We start from the raw sequence: 24,585 nt of genomic DNA, 5'->3' as shown, positions 1-24,585 counted from the left end.
CATACATGTGGTATTACAAGCGGCTCAATCGTGTTAAAGGAACTCTCATTTATCAATTCCCAAAAATGTTCTCGGCAAAATGGCATCTGCACATTATTTCAACGTTTATTCAAATAAGCAATTCGCAAAATAGGGATAATATACATTTGTATCCATTAACAATGTTATATTGACAATGTCCTATTTTCCATTCAAAGCTAAACGATGCAGTCAGGAAGTGTATAATGAGTTGCTAGCAGATGTGCACACATGTTGGAATCCACAACTTTTAGCCATAATCCATTCCTTGAACACCTTCACATGATCATAAAGGAGCCATGCGTTCACTGCCGTTGTCCTCCAGGGTCACCACCGCGCCCTCAGGATGCCAGACAATTGGTTATGGTCGGCCATGTGACGGAAGACGATCCGGCTGAGTCGCCACCTGCGCTTCACTCCTCGTGGTCTGGAGGTCATGACACATCTGTTGCGGATCCTCACGGGACATGAATCTCGCGGTAAGGCTGCAATTTCTTTGTCGGCCAACTCCTGGAATATGATTCAAGAATCTTTGAAATATGAATAAAAACGTGTGTGTGTGTGGTTTACTTCATGAAACTATTACTATCTAACTATTATGTTGCATTGCCTACCTGGAGTTCTTTTGGTAAGATGGTGTTCTTTCTCAGCGAGTTGATCCGCAGCCGCTCATCAGCGTAGTCAAAAGCCATCTTTCTTCTCTTGACATCCCTCAGCATCCTCCAGTCAACATAGTAACCCCTCGCTTGCTCCGCAGCCCCCCAGCATACCCTCAGTGCCTGCACACAGTATTCAGCGGTCGTTTCAGAAACGGCTAGGAAGGCAGTGTAGTCAAGTATCACGTTCAAACGACAAAATACAAACGATACATTGAAGTACAATACCTGCTTGGGAGCCCCGCACATACTATTGTAAAGGACATCGACGCCGAATCGTGCGAATACGGCAGCCGCCATGTTGGATTAATGTCGCTTCCCCCTGAAACTGGATGGAGACCATTGCAGCTTAATGTCGCCCCCTATTGACCAGGCGGGCGAGTCTAACATTTCAGTTTTAAAACTCACAGACCAGTGCGCCTTGGTGATTTTTAAATGAAGTAAAATAACAAAAACAAGAACAAACGTGCATCAGAATAATAATCACTCCGAATCACATACTTTGTAATTAATTTATGGTTAATTAAACAATTAATTCGATATATACGTTGAGAACTGTTAACTGTATATTTCAAATTAATTTACTGATGGTACAGTAAATGAATGTACAGCAAGGCATCTTGGATCAGATTGAAGGATTCTATAGTACTTGATCCACCCATTATTCTGACAAAACTACATGTAACGTCCACAGGGTGGCAGTATTCATCTACCAAAATCAACGCTGGCGTGGCTCTTCAAAAACATCTTGGGCAAATTTACGAGCCCAAAAGTGTCATTGTGCTTGGTGAGAGTGATGGCGCGCGGCCGGCCGGCCGGCCGGCCACCCGTGAAAATGCAATCAAGTGCTCTATGGTGGAGGATATGCTTCCATTTGCCAGTGGTGGCTTTGGGCAAGCGCCACTTATTTGCAGTCTGCTCTGAGTGGAGCATTGAATCATGTCATTACTGCATGTTTTGTAAAGTACACTATTGCTACAGAGTGCTATTTTTACTTATTGAATGACAAGTTGCTTTGTTTTTTGGGGGGGGACTATCACTGATTAGGTGGAAATCCAATTATGTAATCAATCAATTCAATTCAGAACATAAGTCAAGGTGCCATTGTATATCTACAATTATACCATTGAAAAATCCAAAACCGTTGAACAGTATCAAATGTACAGTGCCACTAATGGTTCCATTTCCCTGTGTAAATCACAAATGACTTTGAAGTAATGCAATCACATTCATCACCAGCGTGCGTACAAATCCATTTATAGCAGTTTTCAACTTCGACAAAAAAAAGCTGATTACAGGAAACAAATCATCATTTGATTTTTTGTTTGTTTTTTGAACAGGCTATGTCGTCTCTACGGTGTTTCTCAGCAACGTCACGCAAACGAGTTGACCTCGTTGGGTTCACCAGGACAACTTTTATGGCCACAATTTCACTTGCAAACGGTGGCTTTCTCATTATGTGCAACATGACCTGTGGATGAACCTGTGTATCAAATAGAATGGTAGCCTAGATAGATGTGCAGATGTATGTAGTCCAACATTTTCTTGAGCCAAGCCACATATTTTGCATGAGAAAAAAATCTTTCGGTATACCACTAAACAAAAACGTCTTAACATTTATACATACCGAAGTATAAAAAGGAAGCTCTTGTCTCGATTGACTCACAAATGCGCTTGCTTGGTTTTCTTGAACACAAAGCTATTATTATGGACAATTTAGTCTTCAGTGAACCAAGCGTCATGTCTGGAGTAGAATGACATCTATTCAAAATAGAATGGATTCGTTTTTTTGGTAGATATGCTAATGTCATTGAGAGTAGCTGCAACATAAACAAGCGCTGTATTCAAAAAAGGATTTGTTCAGAAAATACACATCAAGTCAAAGTGGCATTTCAAGAAAAGGAAAACATGGTTAACAATACTTTTTGTCTAAGTCACCAAGATAAACAGACCAGAAAAGCCACAAAATATGGCGGATGAAACCAACGTCAAGTGCAGTGATCATTTAATTTAGCTGAATGCACGAGATGCTTCTCTCTCTCTCGAGCCCCCCCCCCCCCCCCCAAAAGAAAAAAAATCAGTTTGAAAAGAAGAAAGAACCCCTTGAACAAATGATTTATTTCTAATTCTATGGAGCCTTTGTGAGATGTGCTCCAGCTCCCGCTGAGAGGAAAATGTAGACGGGGGACGTTTCCCGTACTTCTGTCACCAGGTAAAATAAATAGCTTTTCCCACCTCGAGATCTTGTCGGCCCAACATTTGGAGCCGCACTGTTCAAGCCTTCAACCGGCTCATTGTTGGACACTTTGGACCGCTGTCGCGGCACAGGCAACGACATGAGCACGTGGCAGCCTTTTCAAATAAATCAAGCATTAGTACCTGAATGCTTAGAGGGGAAACATTGTGCCTTTTTTTTCTCTTCTATTTTTGTAAATAGCGAGTCTGTTTACCCTTCTCTTGCACTGAATTGTGTTCACTCCCACAACAGAGCAAACGGCCATTTCTGCCTGCACATATTGACGGATGCTCAAAAATGTGTTCAAAACAGTCTAATGGGACTTCCACTTGAGTCTGCTTGCTTAATAGTGGAGGTTGGTGGTTTGCAGCGGATACATTTTGTTACTATGTATTTGTTAGGCATGATATCATTCCATATGCGTGCTCGTTTTCAAGATGGGGAAAATGCCGGATAATGTCGGTAGCGACCGATACATCACCAACTTGGTCCGTCTGCGTGTTTCTCCATTCGCAGCAGTCTTGTGGGTCCAGTGAAGTGGATTTCTCTGAAGCTTTGCCAAAGGCAACGTTTCTAGAAAAGCAAAAAGTCCACTTCTCAGATTCACAGGACGCAATGCGGTACAATTTCAGTGAATTGGATACTGTTTCATTCAAGCATGTGCAAAGTGCAATGATGCATATATTTCCCCCTTGTAAGCTCTTTGAAAAATAATAGCGCGAGCACAGCTAATAATAGTAAAAATAATACAAAGAAAAGAGATTGCGTGAAGGGAAGAAGTCACATCTGTGATGGTACTTTGCAAAAAGGACCACCGATGCTTTACAATGGATGGCCGTCTTCAGACTTTATGAACAAAACTTTTTATGAACCAGAATAATCTGAAATTGGAATTCCAGGTGTAGTTTCAAAACGCTGAAGCTTAATGCTCAATCTTTGCGTCATGCTGAGCATTCATTTTGCGTCGGGCCTACAGTATGGAATCTTTATATTATATTATTACATGCTATGTGGCACACATACAACTACACACACGTTGCAATGTGTTTGCAGACGCCAAATGCTATGAGTATTGATTTGATACTGATGACAGATTGCGTGCGTGCGTGCGTGTGTGCGTGTTCATGGAAAGACGGCTGAGCACACAGAAGGAACAATTGAGCAAAGCCCCCCCGTCCCTCCCTCCCGTGTGACCTTGTCTTATTTGTACTTCAATTGTCTTCATCTTGTCTCCATCCTCCGATGTGACACACATATTTGGAAGATTGAGAAAGTAAAACATCTCGAAGGCATTTGGCAAATGTAAACAGGTGAAAAGTTTTCCTGCGCTCCCCCTAAATCTAATCACGTCGTTTCCATGTAAACAAGCTGAAAACTTTGAGTGCGTACAAAGGATGGAAATGAGTTGATATTGTAATGAAGCAAAGTGGACGAGTTTGTTAGCGGAATAACCTGCAGACAAGCCAGACATGAAGCTTCCAAAGGTCTATTTTCATGTGGTGACGCTATTTGGATTGGTCTGTCACTTCTCATTTTGCTCGCACAGCAATTTTGCTTGCTAGTGAATAAACTGCTTCCAGATACACAAGGAAACATGCAATCAGTGGTGCCGCGCTGCACTGCGCTGCGCTGCCCTGCCCTGCGGCTACTTCATTTCAAGTCGGCTGCACGTATAGTAATTGCTTTGCGTTTCAATTGCCTATATTTCTCATAGGAAAATGCTTTGTCATCCAGTTTTTCCTTCTATTTTCACGTGACGCTACTCGTCCCAATACTTTTGTCCAGATCACAACTTGTACCGTGACAGGAGATGCCAAGACACCCACCTGGCTGTGTTTGATTTCGACGCTCTGAGCTAACAAAAGCATAATAAGTAATGACGTTCAATCAGACACTTTGGCCCGTTAATTAAGCAATTCATTTGGTAAACAACGGCTGGGAGTTCTCGCGTAGACCTCGGTCGTCTATGCTATGTGGCAGTGGGCTGATTTATCTTGGCGGGAAGGAACAGGCCATGAAGGTAAAGCGCAAAATCCCAAATTCAATTTCTTGCTATGGTTCACGATGACCGGCCGGGTGCACTTATCAGCAGCACAGTCAAATTGCCGCTGCATTGACAATTTGCGTCATGGAGATGTGCCATTTTAAGGTCTGGCCTACAATTGGTCGGCTTGCTATGTTCTTCCAATATAGTTGGAGGCATACTTCCTGTCAGCGTAAAATATGGGCAACCTTGGGAGGTCTACCAGTGACAGTTGAGCAGGCAGAGTCTGTTTTGTGCTTATTTGAAATGGAACCCTTCTCCTAAATGTGCTTATCCTCCTTGAAATAAGCCTTGATCCAGTCATCTTTTCTGCTGAACACATGGCTTTTAGCCCCTTCCTTTGCCACCATAACCAAAACCTTACACAAGACTAATATTATTTAAGGTACAGAAAGTATTGCGCTGATGGAAAAGCGAGATGGGAGGGAGGTCGAGGGAGTGTCAAAGAAAACCAAAACCAAAACAAAAACATTCAAAGCTGCTGAAAAGTGCTCTCCTCCTTCACTTCCTCCTCTTTTCTGCCTCTTGAAATCCCACAAGGAGAGGAGGAGACACTCCCAGATGACCTGGAGCCAATTGAGAAGAGTGTTTAACAGCCAAAGTGAGAGAGAGAAAAAATCGCCAGCGCTGAGGACGTCTTTCCTTCATCAGCAGGTGCCGCAAGAAGAAGTCCGACAATCAAGGGTGAGGAATGTGTTTTATGATCGTGTTGCATTTATTCATACAATTGCATGCTATTATTGCATGTTTTGGAAATCCTGGCAAATATTGATGCTTTGACACCACGAAGGAATGAGTCGTCGTCTTAAAACCTGAAAAAAGGTACGTAGGTGTTGAGCAGCTATGTATATGTCATTCAAAACAATCGTATGGACTTATTTGAGGCAAAATCCTTTTGAACAGCAAAAAAAGAATCATTAATAGTCAACGTTGACTTCAATATGAGGTTAAATATAAAATGTCCATTTTCAGAGAGGTGTTCTATTCATAATTGAATGATTAAATAATGAATAAGAATGATTACAACACCTTTTAGATGACTTCAAAGCTCAAATTGAAGACCTGACTGACTGAATCTTAGCAACACAATAAATAAAGCCATGTCGTATTTTTGACACGCAATATGAAACAACTATGATTTTTTCCAATGAAAATCAACGAATCCTATGATTTTCAAAAACTAGATTGAAGTAGTAATTGTCATTTTAATGAACGTTGAAATTGTAATGATGCGAAAACAAATCGACTGGCTAGACATTTGATCCTTCCATTACAGCGCTTACATTAAGTCAAGTAAAAAAAAAGCTGTGAAAATCTGCATTTATGACGTTGCTCCCACTGGGGCACCTGTAAAAGACTTGAGTTTCTCCAAAAAGAGAACCATCATCCAATTCAAAGCCCCGTTGGGCGAGATCATCCTTTATTGGCCGTCAATGTTCATTTCCCTCAAGATGCTAGCTAACACCTTTAAGTGTAGCTATTCATATTAAAGAGGGGCCCGCCCATTGGATTGATTTGCTGCTGATCCCGGAGATTTACATTTAATGCTACTGTGCATTGCTCGGGGGACCTCCACAAGCCCTGCAAATGAATTCCAGATGCAGGCCCTCAGCCATGAACGGCTCTCTAAAGCTGGAGAGACAGAGAGTCCCACATCCCCGACCGAGTGAATGGGTCGCCCTTTCGGGGGGGGGGGGGTGGGGGGGGGGTGGGGGAAGCCTTCCGGTTGCATAATGCAGCGGCTTTCATGGCTGCGGCTCATGAGCTTAGTTTTTCGCCTGGTGGCCCCACACACACACAAGAAGCACTCTCATCGCTTTTCCTGCTCTGTCTGCAAGGGTTGCGTCTCGGGATGGTGCAAAGACGTCATTTCGTTCAATCTCCACTTTTTACAGCACCTCCCAAGGAAGCGCAAAAGTTTGAAGAGTCACATGAGTCGAAATCAACGATTATCCAACAACGATTATCCTGTGGTGTGGGGTGTGCTTAGAGTCATTTTTCCAAAAGCTGTCTACAACTCGTTCCTTATATTTTCGGACAATCTGGACAAACTATGGAACCATGTCGCCACTCACGGACGGGCAGTCTTGGTACGACGCCGAGTTAGATGTATCGTTATGAACGATCTCGAGGACGCCACACACTAGAAGAGCTGTGGTTGATGTTTTGAAAAGGGGTACACTTCATTCTAGGCCAGTGAATTGTACGGAACATGTGGAGGCGAAGCATTGGGCTGTTTTTGTTTGGAAGCTTAATAGCTCTCCCCGTCTCCTGGGTGTATTTGTAGGATGTGTTGTGGGCCTCTCTTTGCCTCCCACTCAGGTCAATGTTTGTGCATTCACAACTTCCAAACAAACAGCGCAGCATCACCGCTTGCTTGCGAAAGGAAATGGATGGATCCAAGTAGGCTCGGCTCACTCTTGGCCTCACTACGCCACTTCAATTGTGAGACGTGATTTTATTGGGAAATGATCCAACTGAGCATTCTTCCTTGTCTTTCTTTCACTGCCATATTTGACAGAAGCGTAATATGAAAGGAAAGCAGATTTTGTTGAGCAGTCTGCGGACGGACGGACGGACAGACGGACGTCCGTGCCTTGAAACTCCAAATCGCACCTTGGAAATCATGTTGATGTTACGCACGCAAGTGGCTCATTGCCACGGTGAGCCCAGAGCACCTCATTTTGTGGTCTGGGGTAGACACCTCTCATGTTGCGCTCAACTCTGCCGCACGCTAGAATCGTCAGTCGACGCCTATGTTATGATACAGATGAGTTCCGTTTGCGTTAAGCGTCTACATTTTGCTTCTCTTTTTTACTCTTGACAAACTGTCTTTGTAGGTACTGTCTGGCTACTGCAACGGTTCAGATAGTTCAAAGTTCAAAGTCACTTTATTGTCAATTGTTCTGCCTTCACAAGCATTATCTTAGAAAGCTAAAGAAAAAATAGAAGTTCCTTTTGGGTGATGGACAGCAGAGTCTGGATCAAAGTGTCCAGCTAGCAAAAGGTCCATGTGCACATGGTCATGGAAAACAATAAATGTACAACACTGGTTATACTGCTGTACTGGGAAATGAGGTAAATCATGATAAGGATCCTTTTGCTCAAAATTGGGGGCACTCTACCTGCTGACTTAGTGGGCAATCGACATTTTCATTCCGATCGCCCAACAAGCCAGAGCAGCCATCGGCTCTGCTTCAAACGTCCCAAAGGAAGAATGAAAGTGTGTGTGTGAAAGGTAACAAGTGTCAAATAAAAGTGACAGTCTTGTTAAAGCATCTTTGAGCTCCAGAATGCTCGTGGGTCTCTCTATATCAGTACTGTTGAAAAGGCAGCTTTTGGAATCCAAATTCTTTCCCTATGAATTCATCGATGGGTCTGCTTTGCTTGTCATTGGGCTGGCTCACCTCCTTTGGTGTTTCTTCTCAAGAAACAGCCACTTAAGCGGACCGGCCGACCGCCACACATGGAGTGATGTCACCACTCAACACAGCCGCCAATGGCCGACCTCAAACCTTTGACCGATAGCAATTACATCGGTGGCTTGAAGTTGACGACGTGAGCTTGAACGGACGGACGGCTCCAGCCATGTTTCCACCAAGTGGTAGTTGACAAGCGTCATGGTTTGGAACAGACAACCTTGATCAGGCTGCTGTTTCCACTGTGTTGAGCAGATGGCGATAGTTTTAGCAGCTACGTCAATAGCAGCGTGACACTCAATGGAACAATGAAGGATGTACACGGCATACGGAAGATTGTTGTTTTTTACTCTACTCCCCATTTTCCAAATTTAGTAGGATATAGCCTTATCCCAACATTGTTTCCTGGGAAACTCGAAACACAACAAACCATAGTGACAGGAATTTTGAAGGAAAAGAAGCAAGTCCACTGTGTTCACACCCACTACAGCGCAGTGAAAAACGCAAAAACCCAAGCATCACTCTTGTCCAATTTTATCAAATGTACTGTTGTCAAATTTGCTTGCCATTTTAAGTTTGGAACAAACAGAACAACCGAGTCACTACTATTCAATAAGGTGTAAAGTCAATCGAATGTAAGAAAGCCTTTGGCCACCATGAAAGCTTTATAATCGGTATTGCAAACACACTGGGTGCATGGCCTCATTTCAAAGTTCTATTCAGACCTGAGATAAAAGACGAGGCGACTGCTTTCTGAGACTTTGTAATTTGCCCGCCTGGGGGAAGCCGCAGCAGGCATTTGGGTTGCCAAACGACGGACGCAATGACATCATTGTACAACAGAAGGAGCAGGTCCAAATGTTTGACTGGGCAAAATGAATAGCGCCGCTGGTTTGGTTACAAGGCTTTTCCTTCCAGAAAGACATCACACAACACACAACCACACGGCGGCTTTCGTTTGATTCAAAGAGCTAAACGGCACCACTGCTAAATATACCCAAGGACTAATCGTCAAGAGCATTTCTGTTCTCGGTTCTCTGCGCCAAGGATATTGAATGGTGACCCCTTTTCAAGCTGGCAACCGTGCCATGCTTCCAGTCAGCAAACATCTGCAGTTTTCCCAACACGCAAAGCTCATGCCAAAGAATCACGTCAGAAGGAGTAGTAGTATCGCAATTCTTGCTCCAATGTTTCCGTTTTGATTTTGCAAGGGTCCTCGTGATTACGATTCTACGATAAGTTGCTGATTTGCAGCTGACTAGCCCTGCAAAAGTTCATTCATGGTGAGCGGCTTTAAATTGAGCAATATATTCTTTTGTCTCGGAATGAACTCATGCGGTTACGGTTCAGTAGATGACCCCCAAGGAAATCCAGTATTTCTTTCTAATGTTCTCACATCTTCTCCTTTAGCCATGACCACTCGAACCCAACGGAAGGCCCTGCTGGCCCTCCTGTGCACCGTCTGGCACTTGGGCTTTGCTACCAAAGTGGCTTCCTCAGCCCCCCCGGAGCAAGCCGTCACATTCAGCCACGTCTATAATATTGACGTTCCGGGGGTGTCCGCTTGCAAACTGGAGGCGAGCCAGGATGAAAAAGGTGATCAGAAACAAGATATGGCTACATGATGACTCAAGTGTACTAGAGCAAGTGTTATTGGGCCATACGTTGTAGGTCCGCTGACGGCGAGCGCAACGAATGGAGAGAACGACATCGTCTTCAGGCACAACATCAGGTTGCAGTCGCCCACGTGTGACTGCGGGGAGTCCGAGACCTTTAAATCGCTCCTGTACAGAGTGAATGGCTTGGAAGAGGAAGTCAACTATCTCAAGAGCCAGTGTGCTCAGGGATGCTGCGGCAATGGAGCAGGTAGGACCCAGGATGGATGGATGGATGGATGGATGGATGGATGGATGGAAACTCACCCTGGATGGATGGATGGATGGATGGATGGATGGATGGAAACTCACCCTGGCGTGGACAGAGTCTCTCAGTCCATGTGGGTCGTATTGGCTTGAAATGGACGAGGACTTTCCTATGAGCCAAGGATTTGCCTGAATAGCTGAAACGTGAAGCACCGACAGGTGGGAAGGAGTTGACCATTTTCTATTGATTGTCCAGGCGTAGACTCGAGTTGCAGCGAGCATGGTACCTACCAGCAAGACACATGCAGCTGCTTCTGTTACCCAGGCTGGGAAGGCCCAGACTGCTCCGTGTCCTCCTGCCCGGACGAGTGCAACGACAACGGCCGTTGCGTGGATCGCAAGTGTATCTGCCATCAGGGCTACACGGGAGAAGACTGTAGCCAGCTCGCGTGCCCCGACAACTGCAACGACAAGGGCCACTGCGTGGATGGAAAATGCGTGTGCTTCCCACACTTCACTGGCGAAGACTGCAGCGTCCACAAGTGTCCCCGCGACTGCAACCGCAACGGCCTTTGTTTTGACGGCCAGTGCGTCTGCGACCAGGGTTTTCACGGGGACGACTGTTCATTAGGTATGCCAGTTTGTTTTCTCTTATGCCAAGGAAGAGTATATCTGTAGCAGCACAGATAGAATGATTACTGTCGAAACTCTAGGATTTGCCAAATATTGAACCTGACGCTGCATTGCTCTTTCCGATTGAAAATAGTCCGCTTCCGTCATAATATTGTGTTTTGCTATTTCGAGGTATGCTTGGAACGGTAACGTGTTCCATTTGCTTCCAGACTTTTTGTGCTTACCCTACCAAAAAGGACTGACCACCTTTGCTTTTCACTTGGTGTTGATAACGTAACCATGAGAACCGCGCCCTAACCCTCGGCGGACACCACGGCGGTGTGGCTGTACCTAAAATAGTCCTTGTCTGTACGTTGAGGGACAATCACACCTTTCAATTATTTAGATGTCGTGATATTTAAGGTGTCAGGAGTTTGACCACCCACCGTGCACCAGTGACCACCTACCTATACAGTATGGGTTCAGTGCAAATATCAGCGAGTGCACTTGGGCCACACGCTTCCGTGTTCCTGGACATGCCACGGTTTGAATAGCAGCCAAGGCATCGTACAGTCGAAATAGGATTGTTTCACACATTGTTAGACAGTTAGATCCAGGAAACTGCTCAAATTGGTACGGCCGCCGAGAGTTGAGCGTTCCTGTCTACTCCGATATTTTCCTCTTCTCAGGTTTCTGCATGCAAAGCTTTCTTTATTTGAATGTAAAGATTCCTTGACTGTTGATCCACCGCAGAGGTTGTCTCATCTGCGCAAAGCTTAGCGGCCTCAGCAGCGAGCGTTGCCGTCTGCCGTGTCTTGGCTGCTGCGTTGACATACCTTCCGATTCACCCTCTTGACATCACTTGTTCCATCATCATCACCAAAGAGCTTTACATTCTGCTAGCAGGACAAAGGCCTTGAAAATAACATTGTGCTGTTGCTAATGCTAACGTGATTTGAAATACGTGTCAAATGTCCTTGCGTTCTCCTTTCAAATCATATCAACCTTCAAGTATTGGACATACATATTTGTATGTTTTTCAGTGCTCAGTCCTCAAGGTCTGAGGGTGGTCCAGACCACTGACGTCTCCGTCCTGGTCCAGTGGTTGCCGGTTCCTGGGGCTGATTATTATGTTTTAACCTATCATCCCCGAGGTCAGGGGAGTTCCTTGAAGCAGGTACATTTTTCACCGTAGGTATTTGAAAGTGAGAGCAGATGTTTCTTTGAAACAACAAATGTCATTGCAACAATTTGCCTCCTAGGTCCGTGTTCCCAGCACGGAAAACTCCCATCTCATCACAGGCCTGACTTCTGGGCTTAGCTATTTTGTTGAAGTCCACGCTGTTATCAGAGGCATTCAAAGTGGAGCGGAGGAAATTGAAGCCACCACTGGTGAGGCTGCCACCTACCCTGAAACCCGTTCTGAGGAGCTCCTTGATCTGATTCCGATCTTTAGCATACCACAAACAGCGTCTCGCTGCTATTTAAGGACAGAAAGTGTTTCATTAAGATGTGCTTTGTCGTTTGCAATTACTGCACGGCGGATGTGTTGAATGTCAATTGGACTTCTTGACTGATGTGGTTGGAAGACCGATGGAGCGAGGTGTGTAGAAGGAGATTGTGCCACAGAATTAGCGCCAGGCAGGCAGATTGGAACATTCACATGGTGTTTGTTCCAAGTCACGCATCTGGCTTTTGACTATCAGCCAGCTGCGGGCAGATGTTTGGCTGCTTGCAAACTTCAGACGACAACAGAAGGGGCCACATGGTAGATACCTAGCAGGGGCTGCTTGTAACCCTTCTCCAAAAGTCACATTTCAGTGCTTCACTTGGCTGCAAGTTCACATATTGAGTACCAAAAAAAATGCACGGACAAGAACATTTTTTTGCCTTCCAGGTGTCTCAACAGTCAACGACATCCGAGTTCTTGAGCGGACAGACGTCTCAATCCAGGTGGATTGGCGCAACCCCCAAACTGAGGTGGATCACTTTCGCCTCACGCATACGCACCCATCAGGTCAGGAGGCGGAGCTGAATGTAGCGAGAAGCCAAGAGGCGAGAACCAAACACACCATCGTGGGTGAGCAGCTGCACATTTTCCATTGGCAAATTTGAGGTGAAAGTTTACCGAGCGGAATTGAAATCTGATTCCCCCTCAGGTTTGTTTCCGGGAACGGAATACTTGATTGCAGTGGAGGCCATCAAAGGAGCGGTGAAGGGCAACTCTTCTTCCATCGCAGCTTCTACAGGTGAGTCTACGAAGGGAATCCACCTGATGAGCCTCTCCTGAGAATACTCCCTTTTAATCGGGCCGCTACCGACCGAATAGTCATAAAAGCAAACAAGCCAGAAAGGAATAGCAAAGGCAGAATGTGGTTGACACACGATACGACCCTGCTCGGGCGGCCAACGATAACGGAACGATTAAGGAATACGAGAGCTGCAATTATGGGTTAATGGCGTCAAGGGCTGGAATTTACAAGCTCATAACGCTTCTCATGGTCAGCGCGGCAAGGGTGATAACGACTGCAAGATGCTCGCTGATGCTTGAGGCCATCTGAGGTACTATGCCATTCCTTTCCAAAGCATACTGAATCATTCCAACTGTTTGATTGAATGTCGGATCGCACAATAGCAGTCGCGCGGTTGAGGTCTCTGTCTTGAAAATCCCCAGCCAGACAATTGAATGGATTTGGGATTTCTCCTCTCTTACTCTGAAGCTTCCTGTTGTTCGTTTTTCTTCTCATCACCTGCCCATGTGAGATGATGAAACCAGACAGACATATTTATCCGACGCTACTGCTACTGTATAAAAATAGGACAAATTGTTCGAACGAAATGGTGAATGTTCTCGAGGCGGGTGTCCCCAATGAAAGATCTTCTCAGGCATGGCAATTTTGAGCAAACGTGTCTAATCAAAGCCACTTGGAGTGAACATGGCCAAGTGGCTAATGTGCGAGAAAATAAAACGGAGCTTACCGCTGCAGCTGCTCCTTATTGACATTGACTGAATTCACCGGCAAGGCCCGTCTAACCAGAAGCAGCTGGACCCGGTAAAAGCATGTGGAGTCTTGGTATTATGGGGGACACCTTATATGGTCCCGTGGGACGTCTGTCTGGCTTATCAGTCTGAGGTTGTCTTACGTCATCCTCTGCGGGCAAAAAAGGCAAAATGTGCAAGGCAGGAGAGAAGAATAACACGCAAGGAGCCACAGAACGACATGTCTGCTGCACATTATGTGCATTTGCTTTAGCTTCAGGTGGAACACACACGTGGCTTTGTAGAAATAAGATTGCTACTTAAAGGCTTTTTTTGCATAACTTGCTTTCCCCCCCCAAAACATTGCAGGCAAAAAATCTGACAGTTCGTACTGTTCTGCACTGGCGGAGCTGGATTTTCTTTCCCACAAAATATTTGTTTGCAACACCCCTAAAAGTCTTCAAAAAATGCTGTTGGAGATTCATTATATGTTCCCTATGGGGGACGGGTGGAAATGTGGAAAACAATTCCCGGAAAATACCGTGAAGTCAATTATCGGGCCTGACACCTGAGGTGGTCCTAGCATATTTGGGGGGGGGGGGGGGGGGGGCAGTTCCCCCTGGCCCTCCCCCTTGCTTTGTCAGTGCTGTTCTGCTGATTTCCATTTCTAGGTAAACCAAACCTTAGCAGTTGAAAAGCAAAAGAAACGTTTCAGATGAGTTTAAAAATAGCTTAAGATTGTGAGGTGCGAGAGGCAAAGCGGTTAGTGGCTAAGACCAGAAAGAAGGAAATCGAGTTGAACCGATGGACGGCATTTGTTTTTCTTCTCCTGCACATATCATGGATCAGTCTTCATCCAAGCAAGTGCGTGGTGACACCAGACGAGCCTTGAAGTGCATGCACCACAAAGGAAGGGATCATCCCTAATGATGATTGCTTTTCCATTTGCCCTCCCTCATCTCTGGTGTCTCTGCTGGGTGCTTGTAGCGCAGCCTCCCTTTTTACCCTCCTCCGTCATCCATCTTCTCTCAACGCACACTGACGCCTGTCATCACGTCTCCTGCCATAGCACATATGTTACATCCATCCATCTGCGTGTGCAAAGCCGTACGACGCTTGACTTTGCTTTTCCACAAATGTCTCCGAGAGTGACTCAGGTAGGGTTCTTGTTCAACATTTTTTTCCATCATCGTTTCCTTTTTGGGAGCATTTACCGATCTGTCAGGGGTCCGGGTTTTATCGAAGGTTGTCATCGATGAATTGGGGGCCGCAAATCAATCACCTTGATCATCATTTCTCTCAAAAGGCAATTCACTTTTGAAATCACATTCTTCCAATCTCTGCCTTCGTAGACATCGACGCCCCGACAAACCTGATCACCGCTCAGATAGCAGAGGACACCGCCACCATTTCTTGGGACCCGGTGCAGGCCCAAATCCAAGGCTATATGTTGACGTACACCTCGGATGCGGGCTCCAGCGGCGAGATCCCCGTTGGGCGCGACCTGACTTCATACCGACTGGTTGGCCTAAAGCCTGGTGTGGTCTACACCGTTGAAATCTGGGCCTTCAGGGGTGATAAGGTCAGCAGGAAGACGTTCACCGTGGCTGAGACAGGTAAACTTGAAAAGATCTCCAGCGTAGGATTCATCCCGTCCGACATTTTGAGGTGTTTCAACCTTTTGCTTACTAACCTGAACCCCGGACGGCCTCAATACAGAGCTGGACGCTCCCGCTAACCTCATGGCCCAGGAAGAAACGGAGAGCAGCTTCAAAGTGTCATGGGAGAGCGTCCAAGCAGAAATTGACGGCTACAAGCTGACGTACCGTTCGTCTGACGGCTCGAGCGAGGAAATCCCAATTGGGCCTGACCAAAGTTCTCACACGATAAAGGGTTTGAGGCCTGGGGTTACCTATACAGTCCACATCTGGGCTGTCAAAGGAAACCAAGCCAGCAGAAAGATCTCAACACAAGCGGAAACAGGTCTTCAATAGGACTTCTCTACTCTGGACAAAACCTTCATTGTGGGTCAACCTTGTCTTCTAACTTTTTCCTCTAGAATCCGATGCTCCCGCTAACCTCATAGCCCACGATGAGACCGAGAACAGCTTCATGGTGTCGTGGGACGGTGTCCAGGCAGAAATCGACGGCTACGTCCTCACCTACCACTCCTCGGAGGGCTCCGGCGACGAGATCTCTCTGGGGCCGGACATCAATTCCTACATCCTGACGGGCTTGAGGCCCGGCGTGGTCTACACAGTCTACATCCGGGCCGTCAAAGGAAGCAGAGCCGGCCGAAAGATCTCCACCCAAGCGGAGACAGGTTCCCTTCGGACCTTTCTTGCGACGACACCAACGCTTGCGTCGGTGGCATCAACCGCGTCTTCTTCCCACAGAGCTGGACGATCCTGCTAACCCTATAGCTCGAGACCAAACCGAGAGCGGCTTCAGGGTGTCCTGGGATGGCGTCCAGGCAGAAATCGACGGCTATGTCCTCAGCCACAGTTCCTCGGAGGGCGCCAGCGGGGAAATCCGCGTCGGTCCCCAAAGTCATTCTCACAGTCTGAGCGGTTTGAGGCCAGGCGTCGTCTACACTGTCTACATCTGGGCCGTCAAAGGAGGCAGAAGCAGCAGGAAGATCTCAGTGCAAGCGGAGACAGGTTCCACATGACTCCATGTTCAGTCCCAATACAATCACTACTCGAATCAGCTCAGTGTTGATTTTCAAACAGGACAGGCTAATTACTGCTTCATCCTCACAAAGCAAATGAAAAGCATGCATGCACATCATTGTCAACTTTGGTCCTGAGCGTCAAGTAGACAAAGCCAGAAAGCAAAAAAAATACCATCGACTAAACCGGTTTGATGATTGATGGATGGTCTTTTGGCATTTCAAGCTTTACAGGAGCCCAAATCCAAACTAATGACATATTATGGGCACGAACGAGCACTCACTTGTCGTGTGTTGTCATCCGACTGACAGACATTGACGCTCCAAAGGACTTGCAGGCTTTGAGTGTCACCACGGAGTCGGCTCACTTGACCTGGGCTGCACCTTTTGCTGACATCGAGGGCTACATCCTAACCTACAGGGACGAGGATGGCAACATGGAGGTGAGTTGAACACACATCCGACATTTAAAAAACAACACCACCAATATTTAAACTGCTGAGGCAGCATCACAACTCTCTCTCTATCTCTCTATCTCTATCTCTATTCTGTACTGGGAATGCATTTTTTTTCACATTCAAGGTCTGTGCAAGGCTGCCCTCTTGTGGTCATAAAGCGCATAGTCTTGTTGCGTTTGGGTTTGTGAATCAAATGCAGACCTCCTTTGGGTAATAAATGTGATATGTTCTCCCAACTCCCAAGTGTTTGATAACATGATGTGGTTTTGTTCAACTAGCCCAAAATGTCAACATGTCATGTGGCTGGCTATATTTCTTGCATTTTGAGTCACTCAAAGGTCCACAAAGGCTGGAACGGATGAATGTGTTCCTCCCGTTCCTAATTTGTTGTGTTGCGTGTCTGTCAGACTGTTGAGAAGCAGCTTGGAGCCAGCGAGACCAGCTTTGTCATGTCTAGCCTCCAGATGGCCAAGAGCTACATAGTTAGCATCATGGCTTATCGAGGAAACCAGAGGAGCAAAGCGGTGGAAATCGTCTTCAAAACAGGTCTGCATCATGCAAGTTTGGCTTAGGTTAAATGAATGTTTTTGACCCATCTTGATCCATTCCGTAGTTGGCCTCCTCTACCCCTTCCCCATGGACTGCCTCCAGATCATGAAAAATGGTATCAAAAAGAGCGGAGTCTACACCGTATACATCAATAATGACAACTCCAAACCAATAGAAGCCTACTGTGACATGGATACTGATGGAGGCGGCTGGCTGGTACGCTGCTCCGCCCCCAACCCATTGTTTTGGTCTTTCAATGTAGCAATGATATACGTATGTACCGTAATTTTCGGACTATAAGTCGCGTTTTTTTTCATAGTTTGGGTGAGGGGGGGCGACTTATACTCAGGAGCGACTTATATACATATATATGGTTTTTTTTTCACTTTTTTGGGCATTTTATGGCTGGTGCGACTTATACTCCGGTGCGACTTATAGTCCGAAAATTACGGTACGTACGTATATTCAGTAACCTACTGACCAAGCCATCCAAAATGATTTGTTCTACGCTTCTTCATACGTGTTCTTCCAGGTCCTGCAACGTCGCACCACCGGCAAACTGGACTTCATGAAACGCTGGAGGCCGTACGTGGCCGGTTTCGGCAACGCGACGGATGAGTTCTGGATCGGTGAGAACTCCAAAAGCTTGCCAAGCCCGGCCGGCACACTGAGCTATCTTTGTTTTGTCGCCTTCAGGGCTGGACAAGATATACCAGATGACCAACACGCCCATCCGCTACGAGGCGAGGTTCGAGTTGGGCCTGGGGCCCGAGAGGGCCTACGCCGTCTACGACAACTTCAAGATCGCCAGTGCCAGGCAAAAGTTTGCCCTCACCGTCGGCAACTACAGAGGGACAGCAGGTGCGCTTTTTTTTGGGCTTCTTGCCCAATGCCTCAATGTCCTAAAAAAATCCGTGTCGATATTCATCCGACGAGCCGGTCCAAGGTGATGGTGACACAGTGAGGTTGGGAAGTATTTACTTGCGCTGGATCGATGGCGTCTGTCTTTGTCGCTCCCTAGGTGACGCCATGACCTACCACCAAGGTCGGCCGTGGACGACCATCGACTCGGATAACGACATCGCCCTGGGCAACTGCGCCCTTACGCACCGCGGGGCCTGGTGGTACAAAAACTGTCACCTGGCTAACCTCAACGGCAAATGGGGAGACATCAGGCACAGTCTGGTGAGTGATCAGCCTCATTAACTTTGGCACACTTCCATCGCAAGAAGCAGTCAAGTCTTCACGAGAAGAATGATCCTTATCGCTTCAGTTCTTACAATTGACCTACATTTGGACATCTGACACTTCTAGGGGGTCAACTGGGAGCCGTGGAAAGGCCACCTGGTGTCCCTGGACTTCACCGAGATGAAGATCCGGCCGGTGGGAGCGTTCTCCAGCAGGAAGAGACGATCGTTGTTAGCCAGAAAGAAGAGCCGGCACAATGCCGTCCACCGCCAGGAGAAGTAGAAGAGACGCATATCGTAGTCAGCCTTGACCTATTAAGAATTGGCTCGGACTTGGTGCAAAATCATCAGTTGGGAAGTTCAGTTTGTAAGAGAACGTTTGGTTTCCACCATTTTTGTCAAAAATACATCAGAGCGGTCGGTCTGCTTGTTTTGAATTGAATTCGTTTTGCTCGATTTGGTTTCAAGGTTCCTCTCAAGTCTGGTCGTTGAGTAACAAGCAAGTACTTGTGATGATTCCCAACTCTAGGCACAAATTTGACATCAGAAAAATGTCATGGCACCAAAGAAAAATGTCCCGAAAATGAAATGTGTCTATCCAGAAATAACGATGTTGAGTTGAACACGTATTTGGTTGTATGTGTGGGATCAGGTTGACACAGTTGTAACTTCTGCCATCTCAATTGAATTGTTTTGTCTGTCTCTATATTTCTGTGGCATTGATCGATGTGGAGAAAAGCTAGGTCAGACAGACAAACCTAACCTATAACGAAAGTTGTCGCGGATCACAACAAAATCAAACGATTGTCAAGCCGATTTTCCACCAACGATTGGATCCGCCTTTATCTTGTGTTTTGAATTTCTTTTCTTAGGAAGCGATACAAGATTTCCCCCAATGTTAATGAGTGTTGTCATATTAAACTGAATGGAATAAAAAACATTTTTATCGCTTGTGTTTTTCTGAAGATGAGCTTGCGCAAGCTTGACGCACACACACACACACACGCACGCTGTCACATCACGTTAGCGAGCCGAAGAATGAGCATGAAGCCTTAGACGTGCAAGTGACTACGCTACACTCTTCTTACTCGGTCGGGTTGGGCTTTCAAACCAAAGCAAGAAAAAGGACTCGTAGCACCACAGCAAGAATAGACTCCATCAAGTGATGACTCATGTTTCCTCAGAACAAAGTTGAGCAACTTACAGGAATTGCACGTGGGCACTTCTTTCCAAATAGTTTCCCCAAAATTGAAAATAGCACAGGCGCTGTCTGGACCGGAGTTATTTGACGACAAGGTCACGACTCCATTTCAACCATTGCCCTTTTTAGGTGTACCTAATAACAGGCCACTTCATTAGGGAAAAAGTTGACGTGAATGTGAAAAGTGCTGATTGGCTCTTTCATCTGTGACATCACTTGGACACTCCATTAGGTACACTGCCGTTTTTAAGTGTACCTAATCACAGGCCACTTTATTAGGGAAATCTCATGGTCAAAGGTCACAGGTGTCAAGATCTGGTCCTCGGGGCCGCGTTCCAACATGTTTTCTAAGATTCCCTCGTTAAGTGCACCTGCGTGAAAACATTTAGCTCCTGCAGAACGTGAAAGTGGCTAAAAGTTTTCACGCAGGTGCGCTTAACAAGGGTCACTTGGGAAACATATTGGAACGCGGCCCCTCGAGGACTAAAGGTCGACACCCCTGGTTTAAGTGAAAAGTGCCACACCCGCCCTCACCTCCACTTTCTGATTGGCTGTTTGATCTGTGACGTCACTTGAGCACTCCATTAGGTACACTGCCATTTTCACGTGTACCTAATAACAGGCCAGTTCATTAGGGACAAATCATGGTCAAAGCTTAACTGAAAGCGAAAAGTGCCACACCCGCCCTCACCTTGTCCTCTGCATTTGAGCCATCCCCGTGTGATTTTGATGCATCCCCTGGATGCACAGCATGCAGCAAATGAGTTGAAGTTTAGCGTGAAACGAAACCTACAATAAAAAGAAAAATGCACGTTCATGCTAATGCTAAACTACTTCATTTCCAGTAGAAAAGGAAACTCAAACAGAGGCAAAAACACTCTTTATTTCTTTGCAATGTCATCTTGCGCAACTTTCCAGGTGTGCACATTACACATATTGACTTTGTCACGGTCATAAAAAACAAATGAGAGGACCTGAGTGTCTTTCACAAAATCATCTTCTAAATACAAGTCATGTGTTGTTGCAACTACAATACAATGCCTGAACTAAAACATTTGGAGCTAGAAATCATGAGCAAGGCTGTGCGTTTCTTTTTTTACTTTAAAAGTGAGCCATCAGAGATAGCTGTGACATAATAGCAGGCTTTGAAAACTGCCCTTGAAAGCTGCAGGGCCCTCCTGAATACAGACAACATACTATTTCACATATGAGCTTGAAGAACACACACGCACACACACACACACACACACACACACGCACACACATGCGAACGCACGCACACACACTCGGAAATTCAACCATTTCTGCAAATAACATAAATCTTTGAGTATATCACACTCCCTTGAAAACGTTACAATTGCCTGCAGATGGGAGCAAAGTGAAGCTCCACAACTCACCTCAACATTGTTCCATGGCACCAAAAGCAAATAACAAGAGAAGAATTTTTTTTTTGCCAACAGGCAAATTCATGAATGCCAAACAGGTCGTCCGTCGGGTTTCTGAATATCTGTACCGCAAACATCGTAAACATACTACACGGTTAGTACAAAATGCCAACGCTGAGTCTTTCCGTGTTTGGCTTCATTAAAAAGTTTCCCAACAGTAAAAAGGAATTTCTACTCCATCGGCAGAGCGACCAGATCTGGCATCATCTGGCCCGTTTTGACGGAAATCCACAAGTCATCATTATTGGCCAAATTCTTCTTCTTCTTCTTTGATTCGGGCTTGCCGGCTCCGCCGCAACGGCAGCAGCGGCAGCGGCCGTCGTCTGCGTGGCGACAGCAGCAGCAGTGGCAACACACCGCCAGCGTGGTGACCAGGACAACCAGGGGCAAAGTGAGGAGGACCACCAGGCACACGGTGTTGAAGACACCTTGGTGATGTTTCTCCATCACCAAGCTCCAGACACGGTTGAAGAAGTTGCGCATGCTGTCTGTTGTCCCCTCCATAGCTCCAGCGTGCAAAGTTCCTCAGTTGACGTAACGCTTTGTGAAGGATCAATTCACATGGTCGATTTCAAAGTTTCATTTCCAAGTTCCCCTTCCTTCAAGAAAACGGACGGATCAATTCAAGCCCAAAGACATCCAAAGGGCAAAACTGTGGAAGGCTTTGTCCACTTCACTTCTCCCCTCATATCAGTTGACGTGAATCCGGAAAGGTGCTCTCTTGTTCTGTGGAACAAAAACTTTTGGAAGGTGGTGTGATCATGACAAAAATGACATCATTTTGGAAGGACGTCGACAAATCTGGCAACACTTGAGTATTTTAGTCGCACGTACACACAAGCACAGAAATGTTTGACTTCCTGTTTCTTATCGGCTTTTTTTTTTTTCCGCTTCGCTTTTGAACAAATAACATTTGAAGTCGTAAAAACATGATTTGTCACGTCTACTTGAGTATAGCGGACGAAGACTCAATGAAAAAGAACACATGAGAAAATAGTATGCCAATGGCTCTGATGAAATTCCAAGAGTCCACTTGACTTTCTCATGACATTGTGGTCTAGTGGAGGAAAAGCCCATTGATGGCGCCCGCCCCACAAAAGCAGGAAGGAAAAAAACGGTTACCATTGCATTGGGCCTGCTTTTTAAGGAGCACGCGCGACCTCAAAGAGCAGAAGTGGCGACAGAAGGCATGACGGGAATTTTTAATGAGCGGCCTCCAGCAAAGGGCCCACTCAACAACTGATACTACTTTTCATTTGAGCAGAAGACCAAAGCTCCAAAGTGTCGATTAAGATGTAAAAGGCCGCATTTCCTCAAACTATGCGCAATTTCGAGCAGGCATCATGGCACCTTTTTGAAACGGAAAGCTCCTTGACTACAATAATTCACATCCGGTTCACTTCTATTAAACCCTGCAAGTGTTCACATTTCCAAATGCACACTTCTACAATACTTTGGGAAAATGATCATTAGTTTTGTTGCATGCATATTACGCGAGTGAGAGATCAGTGCGGCTGAGAGTCTTATCAGTTCTTAAATTCCCGCTGCTATAACCTTCAGGGAGATTATTGCAACTATTTTTTTACTGGGGAAAAAGCTCTACTTCTAAAATGACGAATGTCACAGCTAAATTGAGTAAATCCGTCCGTCCGTCCACCCACCCATCCATCCATCCGTCCGTCCATCTTCTACTATGGTGCTTCGCCTCATCCATGGCTAACATGAACAAATCTACGGTGCTTATCCTCATTCATGACTCACATGAACAATTTAAAAGAACTTTTTCTTAATTGTCACCCAAGGGCAAGAAGAAGTGAACCAACAATCCAAATCCAATCTATCACAATCCAGTCAGTCCAACTTTCAGCACACACACACATGAAGACCAACTCATTGAAAGTGACATTCATTACCTTAACTCGGGTCAGGCCTCCTCCTGTCAGCTAAGCAAACAAGTTGGGTCTGTGTTTGCCATCAGCTTGCTTCTTCTTGCCACCCTCTCTCACTCACACCCACAAGCACACACTCATCATGACAAGGCTTCACTTTCTGTTCCTGTTTGCTCTTTGAGCGTCGTCAACCTCCAACAATATCCTCCTCCTCCTCCTGACTCAGTGTGTGTGTGTGTGTGTGTGTGTGTGTGTTGTGGTCACAACGTCACTGCACCCTGCCCACTTTTTGTAAGAATGGGCCCTCTGTCTGTGCTTGCTTGTGTGTTTCCTGCATGGATTCTTGCTACGGCTTTTACTGTACTCTCACCGAGTGACGTCGCAGTGAGTCAGGGACAAGCCAAGATACTATGTAAAGCTAACAGAGGACAGGTTTAGAGAATTGAGAAAAAAGCCTGCTTCTAGTTGCTCCCTTCAGCACAATGAGGCTTCGTCAATGTGGACAAACACATCTCCAGCTCGCATCTAAAAGGGGAACAAACACGGGAAATGGAAGCTGCGAAAGTGTCTGAGTGCTCTACCAGGTGAAAGATGCACACTGAGTGCACACAAGGCACACACTTACAGTGGCCTGCCCGCCTGCCTGCCCGCCTGCGGCATTCTGGTTAATTCTCTTTCTGGCTCAGTCGAGCAAAAGAGGCTTTTTCATTCAAAGGTTTGAAAAGAAGAGAGAGAGAGAGAGAAAGCCTGTTGGTAACCAGGGCAGAGCTTTGCTAAAAAGAGGACGCAAACGTGAGTGCGTGCGCCTGTAACGCACTAAACAACCCGTGACATCTTGCAAGATGTTTTTTGGGGGTTTTTGCATTACAGCATTACTGCACAAGAACATAAATTACATTGTGAGGTCAACGTAATGACGGAAAAGTGTAGAAAAGGCTGACCACAATTACAGTCGAAACTCTAAGAAGAAGAAAAAAGTTAAGTCAAGAAAGTTTCAACAACCCTGCCATGTTTGAATGATTAAGAAAATAATCGCCAAGTATATGTAGAAAATCAAGCCCTGCTCTCAAATGCTGTAGGTGACGAACAACCAGGCACTCTATCCGAAGATGTTAGCATTGCTATCTTGCCAAGTGCATGTTGCTATTGTGTCAAAATGTAAGAATCCCAGTTATGAGCGCCTCATGTAACAGCGTGCATGAGCCAAGCATTCTGCTGCATATCCCCTGCGGCTCCATATGCAATCACAAGCTGTGAAATGAATATACACTAAGGTGATTGTCATGTAAATAAGAATTTCCACCATGGCGCCGGATCATTCATCAGTGTTTGGGCGAGGCGACTGGACAGTGACGAGC

The 24,585-nt window shown here is 46.0% G+C and overlaps 3 protein-coding genes across 10 annotated transcripts; 1 reads left to right on the top strand and 2 right to left on the bottom strand.

Moving 5' to 3' along the window:
- Positions 1–87: 87 nt before the first annotated feature.
- Positions 88–23,393, bottom strand: mrps14 (mitochondrial ribosomal protein S14). Of its 8 annotated transcripts, none has more exons than XM_061294809.1 (6): positions 16,783–16,913; positions 13,827–13,999; positions 2,302–3,483; positions 903–1,002; positions 633–797; positions 88–528 (listed from the first exon to the last, which is right to left on the bottom strand). In XM_061294809.1, exons 4-6 carry the CDS (start codon positions 972–974, stop codon positions 346–348), a joined length of 420 nt encoding a protein of 139 aa, XP_061150793.1. In that variant the 5' UTR covers positions 975–1,002; positions 2,302–3,483; positions 13,827–13,999; positions 16,783–16,913; the 3' UTR covers positions 88–345. The 8 variants fall into 8 exon arrangements, with proteins under 8 accessions (XP_061150793.1, XP_061150795.1, XP_061150794.1 ...); XM_061294811.1 differs by having other exon boundaries at positions 3,392–3,483; XM_061294810.1 differs by having other exon boundaries at positions 3,396–3,483.
- On the top strand, positions 5,437–19,624 carry tnn (tenascin N). The gene is made up of 19 exons (XM_061294819.1): positions 5,437–5,638; positions 9,784–9,969; positions 10,045–10,239; positions 10,492–10,866; positions 11,891–12,024; positions 12,110–12,239; positions 12,745–12,927; positions 13,007–13,096; positions 15,180–15,443; positions 15,547–15,810; positions 15,887–16,150; positions 16,224–16,487; positions 16,811–16,941; positions 17,364–17,502; positions 17,570–17,721; positions 18,038–18,134; positions 18,202–18,366; positions 18,527–18,690; positions 18,820–19,624. Exons 2-19 carry the CDS (start codon positions 9,786–9,788, stop codon positions 18,973–18,975), a joined length of 3,351 nt encoding a protein of 1,116 aa, XP_061150803.1. The 5' UTR covers positions 5,437–5,638; positions 9,784–9,785; the 3' UTR covers positions 18,976–19,624.
- Positions 20,757–23,394, bottom strand: LOC133165286 (uncharacterized protein KIAA0040). The gene is made up of 2 exons (XM_061294818.1): positions 23,252–23,394; positions 20,757–22,064 (listed from the first exon to the last, which is right to left on the bottom strand). The coding sequence occupies exon 2, from the start codon at positions 21,840–21,842 to the stop codon at positions 21,510–21,512; it is 333 nt and encodes a 110-aa protein (XP_061150802.1). The 5' UTR covers positions 21,843–22,064; positions 23,252–23,394; the 3' UTR covers positions 20,757–21,509.
- Positions 23,395–24,585: the final 1,191 nt, after the last annotated feature.

This window comes from Syngnathus typhle, linkage group LG13, assembly GCF_033458585.1.
Source record: "Syngnathus typhle isolate RoL2023-S1 ecotype Sweden linkage group LG13, RoL_Styp_1.0, whole genome shotgun sequence".
Lineage (NCBI taxonomy): Eukaryota > Metazoa > Chordata > Actinopteri > Syngnathiformes > Syngnathidae > Syngnathus > Syngnathus typhle.
The sequence above is the reverse complement of the archived record's forward strand: the minus strand, read 5'-3'. Positions and strand labels throughout refer to the sequence as shown.